This window comes from Rhinolophus sinicus, linkage group LG02, assembly GCF_036562045.2.
Source record: "Rhinolophus sinicus isolate RSC01 linkage group LG02, ASM3656204v1, whole genome shotgun sequence".
NCBI lineage: Eukaryota > Metazoa > Chordata > Mammalia > Chiroptera > Rhinolophidae > Rhinolophus > Rhinolophus sinicus.
The window spans coordinates 68523727-68536025 of record NC_133752.1 but is presented as its reverse complement, the minus strand read 5'-3'; the positions used below and the strand labels follow the sequence as shown (position 1 = coordinate 68536025).

Here is a 12299-nt window from a genome sequence, read left to right as displayed (position 1 = left end):
GAGGATGTTGTTCTTCAAATGTGAAGATAGTTATACAAGATGATGCCACTGGAAGGGAAACATTTCTGGGAACAGCAGCTAACAGACTCAGTGGTAACTACGTATCTGACAACGAGCCACGTGATGTTACCTGCCTTACTTTATGTCATCTTTACAAGAATTACATGCTACTATCATCATACAAAGGAGGAAACTGAGGCGTAGAGCAGTGGTTCTCAGTCTAGGTGACTTTCCTCCCAGGGGACATTTGGCAATGTCTGGAGACACCTTTGACTGTCACAACCGGGGGGGTAGGTGCCACTGGCATCTAGCGGGGAGGGGCCAGGGATGCTGCTAGCAAACATCTTACAAAGCACAGGGGAGGCCCCACAGCGAAGCATCAGCTGGCTCAAATGTCAACAGGGCTAAGGCTACAAAACCCCAGCTTAGAGAGAACTCACTCAACCTGGCTAAGGAAACCACATTCTTACCCACTCCCATGGAGACAGACGCACGCACACACCCATGCACGCACACACATGCTCACAGGTGCACACACTCAGAGGGTGGGTTTGGCTGTTTAGCATCGTTCTCCCACTCCTAAGGCCACCTGTGCCAGCCCTGCTAACAAAAGCAGAGCAGGGAATGTTCTGGAGGTCAGTAAAATAATTGGGAGGTGTCTGGAAGGTTGTCATAAGCCCCCCTCCCCACACACACACACTGAGGAGCAGCACACAATGGAACAGGCTGAGGATTTTAGGTTACGACCATCCTTGCACAGTGAGCGAGGAGCCTGTCAGTCTAGGATGTCTTCCTGAAATCTATGTCACTGACCTTGTTCCAGATGAGGACAGGGGTTGGGATTCCGATGACCTCACAGCTCAGGTACACCTGGGCGCCAGTGACATTCCAGATGTCCTTGGGGGACGTCACGATGGAAGGACCTAGAAGAGAGGGCACAAAGCCAAACATAGTTTTTAACATCAGGGAGCATGTTAGGAAGTAAAGACTTGATTATGTTTATGAGGCCACCCTCTCTGAATTATTGGAAGCACATTTCAAAGACCAGACTGGCTCCCTGCGGCTACCAGCATGCTTTTAATCTTGCCTTGGGAATGCATACCTCTAGACAAAAACAAAAATAATTAGGAAGAGAAATTTATTGTTTATGAAATTTTCTTGTCTCTCAAATCATGCTTAAATGAGTTTTAATTTACCATCTGTTTTGCATTATCTGGGTCTTTCCAATTAATACAGTGAAATTTCAGTTCCAAAATGTTTCATGTTGTTCTTTTTTGTTTACCAGTATGTTTATTTCAAGGGGGCAACATACAACCACTCCTTGGGTAATGAACACAATGAAATCTACGAAGATATCTGAAAATGTGCTGAGCACCCAGAAAAGATGGTCGTCCCTGCCTTAAGAAGCTCAGGATCTGAAGTTGATGAGTCAGTGGCGAGAAGGCAGGGATGGTACATTTCATAGAAGAGAAAAACATGAAGCACCGTGTGTCCTGGGAGACTGGAAGGAGACACCTTTGAAGAGAAGGGGCCTAGTATCAAGGAAGAAGGTGGAAGAGTCTTGCCTCACACCACAGGTTGGGGGAGACAGTGGGTAAAAGAGAAGCAGTGACAGGACCACTCTGTGTGTCACAGGGCCCCCAAGGAAAAGGTTCTTTCCCAGGGTTCTCTATGGCCAGGTCCCTGGCAGCAGGCACTGGCTGGCAAGTGGGGGCATCTGTCAAGGCGTTGTCTGAAGAGTCACCAGAATGGGACCACCCAGGGAGAGCCCAGAGTGACGCCTCCCAGCCCCTCAATCCTGGGACACACCCCTAGGCCTTCTCTATATCCCTTAGGTAAGAAGGTCCTTAGCACCAACCTCAAGGGTCTGCATCCTTTTTGTTACCAAGGAGGACGTGGGGCCCGTGGGCCAGATCTGGCCTGCCACTTGTTTTTTTACATGGCTTGTGAGTAGTCTTTGCATTTTTAAATAATTTAAAAATTAAAACAAGGCTAATTCATGATGTGAAAATTGTAAGTTCACATTCACAGTCCAATACAATACAATTTTATTGGAACACCGCGGTGCCCAGAGTGGACCAGCTGTGGCTGAGACTGTATGGCCTTAAGCAGTTACTACTTGGCCCCACACAGAGCAAGTAATGGTCCTTGCTCGAATCAACTGAGAAGCAACCAACCCTAAATAAGACATTACCGGAAAGTCCCAGGGCTTGGATCCTTTACACATGAGTGGAGCAGATGCAAGTAAACCCACTGGATGATTTCTGGTCCAGCTCTGAAATGCAACACTTTTGAAGCCAACAGATTCTGAAAGATCTGTGCTTGCTCACTGCTCTTTCCTGCTAAGGAGCCAGCCCCCCAACATCTGCAGTAGAAGAGACATGCACACCTGCTTTTTAGTGGGTGGTAATTAGAATTTCACGTCTGCTGATTCTGAATGCCAGATTTCAGGCAGCAGGCACCTTCAGAGAGACCAGGGACTGTCCACAGGAGAGGGAAGTGGACCTGGGAGCCGGGGCTCCCCGAGTGACAGTGCATTCAGGCTCAATGCTGTTTCCTGAATGAATGAGTTAATTATTCTCTCTGACTTTCAGCTCTCCATGACCTTGGGTCTTCAGCCGAATGTCTAACTGCAGGGTCATCTTGCTTCAGAGTCCTGGGAAAGGGACAACCTCCCGTTTAGCCTGGAAAGTTTTCTGGCATAATCAGCATTCAAGGGACATGAAGTCTCCCCTTTTGCAACAGGCTATTTCCAGCACACTATTAATTTCTCGAAACAGAAAGGAAATGATCCCAGCATGGAAGATTTTTCCCACTCATCTAAAGTATTAGAAGCTTATTTTTTTTAATCCCCGGGGCATTTTTATTTTTTCCCTTTGCAAGAATGTGCAAAACAATCAAAGTTTTGAAAGCTCTAAATATATTTAGTGCTTCCTTCCCTCTACACCATAGGTCTAAAGAGGAAGCCTCTATCTTGGCCAGGGGTCTTGGCTTTTCTGTTGCAAACGTGGATGTGGTGAGCATGGTGGCGCTGTGTTGATGTGTTTCTGGCTCTGTCTCTGATGCTTCCCGGTCTGGTTGCACAGACACAGGGCCCTGAAAAAGGCTGGGCTGGGCTTCACCCCACCCAAGCTTCCTTCAGGGCCCTGGGACTGCAAGGACTTGGACTCCACAGAACCGGATCTGGCCAGACTTGGAACTACTTCTGCTCACCTCTCTGAGGGCCCCCATGTGGCTCTGTCCTCCTTCCCACACATGGACTTAGCAGGATGACCCCTAAGCTCAGGACATCTCAAGGGATTGTTCTGAGAAGAATACACAAGTGTTCAGAGATTTGGAGGGGCTCAGGAACAAAGCTGCCTCTCACATAGCGAAACTGCACAGGAATGCAAGGCATTTTTGTACTGTGAGCTCTGAGGGCCTCAGTCTTGTAACGAACCACTTATTTTAAGATGCATCCATCCCCCTATGGTAGTCAGAACAGGTAGCAGAGTTATCCAGCTCTGTCAGCAGATTCTGGAGTGCGCATGGAAGAATTCCAGCCTGATTTTCTGTCACAGGTCTTCGAGACATGCTATAGGTTCTTCCCAGGGCATAATTTAAAACTAGGATATTCTTAGTCTTAATATAATCCAATTTATCAAATTCTTCCTTTATGATTAGTGGTTGTTGTGGCCAGTTAAAGAAATTTTTGTAGCCCAAGTCTGTAAAGAACCCCTGTGCTCTTTTATAAGCTTTATGGTTTTACTTTTCACATTGCGGTTTGTGGTTCATCTTTAATTCCTTTTTGTGCATACGAGGAAGTAGAGGTCACAGTTCACCTCCATCCCCCACCACAAAAGATCCCACTGCTTTGGAATCATTTGTTGAAAAAACCCCCTTTTTCCTACTGAATCATACAGGTGACTTTGTGGCAAATCCATTGGCCATCTGTGTGTGAATCTATTTCTGGATTCTCTGTGCTGTCCAGTCGGTCTGTGTGTCTATCCTTGCACCAACAACTACAGTGTAAGTTAGAATTAACTGTATTAAAACTGAAGCACCGAACAGAGCACAGATCCACTGTATCCATCTCCCTCCAATACTTTCCTTATTCCAGGAAGCAGAACATTGAAGGAGAAGTGAGAATACTTTTAAAACACCTGAACCCAGGAATACTTTGAATGAGAGCCATTGCCAAGATTAGGGATTCAAGATTAGGACAAATCATACTGTGGGTTCTTCTTTTTCTCTCCAACCCTTGGAATATAAGTACATTTAATACGTGAGGTTAATGGGCTGAGTCAATATTTGCACCAAAACATAAATGATCCCAATTCTGCTACCAGGCTACCAGTGAGAATTCTGTGATTTCCATACAAGAAATATCTGTATTAACGTGTTTCCCCGAAAATAAGACTTAGCTGGACCATCAGCTCTAATGCGTCCTTTGGAGCAAAAATTAATATAAGACTCAGTCTTATTTTAATATAAGACCCGGTATAATATATAATATAATACCGGGTATAATATAATATAATATAATATAATATAATATAATATAATGTAATGTAATGTAATGTAATGTAATGTAATGTAATGTAATGTAATGTAATGTAATATAATACCAAGTCTCATATTAATGGTCCGGCTAGGTCTTATTTGCGGGGAAATACGGTACTCACTGACTCCTGTGGAGTCCATGGAATGTAAAGCCCGAGGAGGGGCCCTGAGGACCCGTTTGCTGCACAAAATTTACAAATGTCCTTTGAACAAATGTTGGATTCAGTAACATAATGAAAAGGTTAATAAATAATACCTGAACTAGAAAGTGCTAACCTACAGAACAGCCTTTAGGTTTGAAGATGTAGTCTTGTGCAGAGGAAACTCAGCTCAATGAATGATTAGACTAATATTAAAGGGGTGAACGGACCCCCTAGAAGGTGGAGGCAGGCTGGCTTCTACCTGACTTCCTGGGTCAGAAGAATCCATAGGTTCCAGATTGTTCCTGTTTACTTGAGTGCTGACACCCACAAGGTCATCTACTTACCGAACTCTGCTTGGTTCTTTGCCACTAACTGTCCTAAAAATCGGAAAATTCCCTCAGAATATGAAGAGGGAATGGAGAAATTCTGGAGAAAGGCACAGGCAGCAGCATTACAGAAAGAGGAGTGATGATACATGGTGAGAACAAGTAAAGGAAGGGACTAAACGGTGATCCTCAGAGACAGCAAGTGGACAAATCTTGGATGGAAATGAAGGGATGAGGAAAATATTTTGGGCTAATAGGATGGCAGATTCAACAATGCTGCACTCCCTTCTGCCCCTCTCAAGAACCATTATCCCACATATTGGGCTAATAAGCAATTTCACTGCACAGTCACTGCAAATTGCATGCCAATCATGCAACTCAATTCCTGAAGGCTCCATCCTACCTTAGGAGAGTGCTCAGCAAAATGACTCTTTACCAAATCACTTCTAATTCTTTCCACTCTGCCTTTTTTTCCAAGAAAGCCAAAGCAGATCCAGAATTTATTTCTGTGTTTAAGGATAAAGAAACTTTTAGTTCGCTCTGAGCTCATTTTTGGGCAGGAAGCTCAAAATCCGTCCTGGAGGCCAGGCCAAGGGTAACAACCATGTCATCTAAAATCATGCTCAGTGTTTGGATTCCACTTAAAGCACGTCACAGAATATGTAAATGTATAGAAACAAACAGCAGGAGAGGTTCAATTATTTATTTATCCTTGCCTTTGTTCCAGTTAGGACTTCAGGCTGCTCACACATCTGTCTAGCAAACATCCTGTACATAGAAGTAAATGACTGCCCACTCCCCTTCCCTACCCTGGGCAACTCCAGGCAGCAACCAAGCTGTCCCCAGTGCTACCCCCAGGCTTTCCCCACTTCAAAGCCACCCGTGTCTTTCTGTCTCAGATAACTGTGAGGAAACCAGGCGACTCTGTTTCCTTTCTTACCTTTCACGACTCAGTTCTCATTCAATCTCTTTTGAGCTTTTTCAAGTCTCTAAGTTCACTTCTTGATCCCTTATTTTTTATAACTCTTGCCTAACAACTTTAGATGGTCTCTTTTAAAAAATCATTCCTTGAAAGGAAAGGGGAAGAAGAAGAAAGAAGGGAAGTAGGAGGTGAAGGAAAAAGAAAAAATGTGCCAGTCCTAAATGAAGTTGTAGTAAGGAAGAAGAAAGTTTTAAGTTTGGAGGAAAACTACAATTCAAATAAAGGAATCAGTGTCACCTTAAAAGGACCTAGAAGGAGTTAGAGGTCTCCTGCAGAATCTCCACCTGAGTCTGTATCCTCCTTCTCAGCCCCTTCTAATTAAGTTCTAGACAAATGACCCACAGTCCAGCAGATTACTTTAGAAATATTCGATGATAACCTAGACATAGCTATGTTCTGAGAAATCAGTAAAAATACAGAAAAGGAAGAATTATGGATGGATTTATACCTGGAATATTTTGACTTGGTTCTGAAGAAGCTAAGAAGGGCACCTCTCACACACAAATGTCATGAAGAGAAGACCCTGAAATGGAATTGATTTAGAATCTGACCAGCAAGTCATTCAAGCTGGTTTTATATAAAGTTGTACTAGAGGAAACAGAGTTAACATTTATTAACCTATAAAAAGCACAGAGATAATGTAAAAGAAGTATGTGAATAATTTCCTAGTCTCCTACAGAGCACAAAACACTCCCCAGACGTGACCTAAGATGTCCTCACCACATTAACAAAAACAGAAAACAAAGCACTCTTGAAGATGGAACACTTGGCCCTGGATTCTTATCCGCTTATAGCCAAGAGACCTTGAACAAGCCATGCACATATTTTTACAGAAGAGTAAACCAGGCAGGCTTGAGAATCTTCTCTTTGGGTGTGGAAGCGAATGTACCTACCACGAATGCGTCCGAGAGCACAGTCATGTGGCATCTGTGACATGCATGAAGTGTTGAGGTTCTACTACCTGGCTTTGGTGCTCTCAGCCCTTGTAAATCAGTCCAATGCACCCCTCCGCATCTACCTACAAGTAGGGAATGTGACTCATAACAAAGGTATCAGCCATTACCTACTTGGCCATTTTTTTTTTTTTTTTTTGGTCTGAAAGAGCTGCATAGAAGATGTTAGGAGCGGACATGTTTTGGAGTTGAATATACTCCATAAGCCTGGGAAATGGTCAAAAGTCAAATTCTCTCCAATAATCAATTTTTGTCCAATTTTGTTATCATATTCGATCACACATTATTTTTTGCTTTATTGCCTTCTTCATTTCCCCCATCATCTCTTCCCCCTACAAATCCACTTTCTTTCTTACTTCTGCCCATGTTCTGTGACTAGCAATCCTGCTCACCCACCATTACACGCTCATTCCGCTTCTAGAACTTTCGCGTATGTGGATGCACTGGTGCACCTACAATGGCCGCCCTCCTCTCACCTCTTATCAATGCCTTACCACGTATTTGAAGTCCTAAGGCTGGAGTCTCATCTCCTTTTGACATTTTTTTTACAGCTCCAGTTTGCACTTATTTCTCCTCTGAAATCTGTCTGGGTTCAGAGTTAGTGCCACACAACTGAGTGCATCATTGTTCTCTAATGTTTTTCCCAGTGGGTCTAACTGAAGGTGCCAGTGTCCTGTTGACTCAGAACTGAGTCAGGAACTCTGGAATCAGGTGTTCTTCATGTTCACTGGGAGAGGGACAGCCCAGATTGGATGCAGTGGGCAAAGGGCAGTAGTAAACTAAGAACAACATAACAGGATTAGCCCAACAGAAACTGAGAAGATAGTCGCTGTCCTGAAAATGCACCGGTGCACACATTGCCAAGGTCCCTAATCGAAGTGGTGTTACATTTACCCTTTATTTATCTGCTGGCAGATTATTCATCATGATTGTTCTTAATCCTCCACTTAACTTTCCTTTGGTAAAAGCAATGTTTCTTGACTACAGCCCACTCACCAACCAACTAGGATATGATCAAAGGATGCATATTAATTTGAATACATATTAGTCAAGTGAATCCCAATGACAAGGGTAGGTGTGTTGGGGAGAAAGGATCATCTATCATCCTCAAATCAAAAACAAAGGATTTCTGCATCATGCTGGGTTATATTATTTGCATTGTAGCTCTCACTGAGTATTTACTAACATGACTAAGACAGCTGAGTATAAAGACTTCTGTAAGTTATGGTACCGTGTTTCCCTGAAAATAAGACCTAGCCAGACAATCAGCTCTAATGTGTCTTTTGGAGCAAAAATTAACATAAGACCCGGTCTTCTTTTACTATAAGACCTAGTCTTATTTAACATAACGTAAGACCTGGTCTTATATTAATTTTTGCTCCAAAAGACGCATTAGAGCTGATTGTCTGGCTAGGTCTTATTTTCGGGGAAACATGGTAGGTCTGCGTACCACACTCATCTTCACTCCTAATGATGCTGGGTTCTGGAATAGTTCATAAAGAATATGTGCACTCATACCAGAAGGGAGGATTTAAGAAAGAACTGAGATACCACATATGGAGATAAAGAGTCCAGACAACTTGGCAAAAATCTGCAGATTGCATTCTGATAACACATTGAAGGGAAAAGCACCAAACAAAAGTACAAAATGGGAAAAGAATAGTAGGAAGGCACTATGGCCAAGACAGGGAAGGGGATGAAACACGTGGAAACTTCCTGATATTAAATAAGGGGAAGCAGTAAGGGTATGGCTAATTAAAGAGCAGAGCCACTTGCCAAGGCAAGTCATTTCGGGAACTTCCAGGACTGGGGTGATGCAGCAGCTGGACCTTGGTCTGAGGAGCTAGTACACAGTCTCAAGGGTATCAGCTAAGGACAGCACGAGCAGGAGAAAAAAGTACTAACCCCTAAGCCGCATAGTTCAGATTTAATTTCACAGTTTTCGTTTAAGGAAAACTCATCTAGTCATGGTAGCTATGGTTAGTCATTTACACGTTAGCGTGAATGAGGAACAAAGAGTTTATAATAATGGGGCCTTACCAAACATTGCCAGGGAAAAGTATGTAAGAATTGCTTCCTCTTTTCCATATATAATATACTGGAGTGAGATGGGGGAGGTTTAACACATGTAGACTGAGAACAAATGCTGGGGAGGTAATGGTCTGTAGTGAGCTTGGAGCACAGACTTTGGAATCAGCAATTTTGCTCTAGCACATCTGAGCAATGTGACACTGCACACATTATTTAACTTCTCTCACTTTATTCATCTGTGAAATGGGAAACTAATACCTAAGTCATGAGATCATCAGAAAGATCAAGCAGGATACAGCAATTAGCTGAGTACCTGGCCTGGGTAAACATTCAACAAGTATTAGGTATTGTTTTTATTTCAAAGTAAATTCCTTACGATTGGAGCTGATACAAATTGCTTATTCAGAGAACGGAGACAACACATCACTTGAACCTGGGCTGGCTGACGAAAGGAGATGAGCAAGCCCTGTGTTCAGTAGGCCTTTTGTTAAGGAGGTTTTCACCTTCAGAGACCTGCCTGAGCACAGGTGTAGCGGCAGGAAAACACCAGGCTGCGGGAGGAATAGTGAGCACACCGGTCTGGCTTGGGGAGAGCGTTGTATAAAGGATCAGAGCTGAGATTCGGTGTGGGGTACAGAGGAAGGCAGAGGAGGTAGGGGTTTACAGTCAAGGGTGTGTCGAATGTTGGAGAGGTGTGATTCCAGTGGCATTTCAGGAGACAATCAGTGGCATGTCAGGAGGCCTTTACAGCAGGACTGAGACAGGGTGGGGATTAGGGGCCTAAATTGAGTGTGTAGCAAGGGAACCAAGAGGAAAGAGACAGACCTGAGAGAGTACTGCGGAAGAGCTGACAGTACCCAGTAACTGACTGCATGTGGGGAAGACAGGAATGAATCAAAAGGGGGCCTGGGTAAGAGGAGGCTGCTACCCCAGGAACAGGAGCGGGATGTCAGTCTGAGGAAGGCACTGGGTTGGAGAAGGGGGAAAGGATGGATTCGGGCTGAGATTTGCTGCCTTTGAGGTGTCACCTGGGCAGTGAGAAGATGCTGAACCCCAGGGAGAGAGGGGAAAGGATGCAGATGGGGGGACCAGTGGTGCCAAGGTAAACACTGTTTAGTTTACATTTTAGCCCTTGGAAGGTTAGGTGGATTCCTTCATATGGAAGAAAGACAGCGTTGGCGCTCCCTCCCACTGGCAGCTTCTGCCCACCAGCCCGTCCTTACCGCACTCCAGGTAAGGCAGACAGAGAATGTACTGCTTAGCTACCAGCCGCTTATCGGCAGGGCAGCCCATCTGAAAGCAGGCTTTCCAATACGATACTACCCAGAGACAGTGTACACAGACCCTGTAAATTACATTTCCGACTCCTACCTGTCTCTGGGTTAATAATACCCTGTGTTGGCTCCAAATTTTTTATGCTGAAAATCTGAGAGTGCATTCATCTATTTTTTCTGTAGTAGACACCACAGAATTCAGATGTCTCTCTCTGATGATTGTGAATCTTGCAGGGTCTTAAAATGATCACCCTAAGTTTGAAGTGACTGTGGAACATAAACAGAAAGTCGATTCTTCACAATTTGTTGCTTGCACACAAATCTCTTACTTGACCATATTTCCTTATTCGTTTCCTCTAACTTGTACGGGTCTCGCCCAAGAGAAGAGTAGGGTACTGACCAAGGGTCTGACTCCAGGGCATGGTCCCTACCTACAGGTGGTTGTGGTACCCATGGTCTGGAGGAAGCCGGCATTAGGTAAAGTAAATCCATGAAGGATTTTAGGATAAGTTCACAGGTCACTCTGGTAACCATGGGGTGGGTGAGTTAATCTGGGTTGTGTCAGCCACGTTGCCAAGGGATCAGCTCATTTATTCAGCAAAGCTCCCACAGAAGCCGAAATACCTCAACTACTATCATAACACTAGCCTGACTGACGTCCGCACAAGTTAAATTAGCAGGCTAGATTTTTATTTGGTTTGAGCACATGGAAGAACTGACTTTACACGGAGTACCTGTACAAAGGGAAACACCCTAGTTACGTAGGTGTATCTTGTTCATGTTGCCATAGCCTTGGAAATACTCTTTTTCCAAATTTCATGAGTCTGTCCTGTCCGGAGTATGACTCACCTTAAATTCAACATTTTAAAACTTTGGGTCACTTTTTCCTATTCCACAAGCACTGAATTGGGTGGGGAAGTTTCCACAGGAGGGCACTGACAGTCACCTGACTCTGGGATTCCTGGTAACCTAGACAGAGCTCCCCCAGACGCTGCCCGCCCTCTCCCCTACATACACACCCAGAGCCTGGCATCATCAGGCATCGGGAAGTGTTTCCTGAACTGAGCTGTAAGCGGAAGTCTTCCGGAGCCCGGAGGCTCACATACCCTCAAAGCTTAGTCTCTGTCCGTAGGCCTGCGCTGACAAACAAGGGTTGCAGTCTGTGGGGTCCCCAAGAAACAGCTGTTCTTGAGCCCTGCATAAGGGACTTCCACGTGGCCTTCAACGTCAGAAGGGTTGCACTTGCTACACCTAGTACCTAACACACTTGGGAAAGCTGAAGAAGGCTGAGGCCTGAATTCTTAGGAGGCCCTGGAAAGACCTCACCACGGGGCCGCTTCTGCTGCTGCTTGCCCACTGGAATGCCCAGATACCAGGGAGCTTCCCACCCAGGGTCTTTAGTAGAAGGTTAAACTTCTTCAGCTCCCTGAGACCTAGACAAACCGTCAGTTCCACTCTCTGTCCAAGGAAGAAATTTACATTGGAGGAGTCCCAGCAAATCCTCAGGCCAGCCGGATAGCCCCTAGAAACAGCCTGTGGGAACTGACAGTGCAGCATAGGGTCACTCTCTTAGACTAGGAGTTATCAAAAAGAGTAGATTTGTTTAGTCTCCAGAAGGTTATTCATGTTGGAAAGGGTCTCGCAGAGGGGTGTCTGCAGGAATAACAGGCACCAGACACATAGAGCCAATGGGGCAAGCTCCAGCCGCCTGGAAACTGGCCTCTAGGAAGGATTCTGTCTTGCAGTGGTTGCCAACCCTGGCTGCACACTGGGCTCCTCCAGAGGTGTTTAACTAGCACCCAGGTCTGGGCGGCACTCCCAGAGTTCTGCATTGGTCTGGGTGTGGAGTCTGGCACTAGCATTTTAAAAAAACTCCCTACAAGAAACCACTCAGTTAAAAAGAGCTTCAGAGCAGGAGATTGTCGATGATGAGAAAGATAGGAAGGTGGAAATTAAGAGAACAGGAGGACAGATTTGAAGACACAATGCTCCCAAGTCCTTTCAGAGAGGCGCCCAGGACACCTGGGAGGTGCAAGTATGTCAGGAGA

General features: G+C 44.8%; 1 protein-coding gene across 1 annotated transcript in view; it reads right to left on the bottom strand.

Annotated features, from left to right (window-relative positions):
* Positions 1-12299, bottom strand: part of IGFBP7 (insulin like growth factor binding protein 7) — a 66964-nt gene that overhangs the window by 8868 nt on the left and 45797 nt on the right. Inside the window, exon 2 of the mRNA XM_019740083.2 lies at positions 814-923. Coding sequence (XP_019595642.2) covers positions 814-923 — 110 coding nt within the window. The remainder of the gene's footprint in view (positions 1-813; positions 924-12299) is intronic.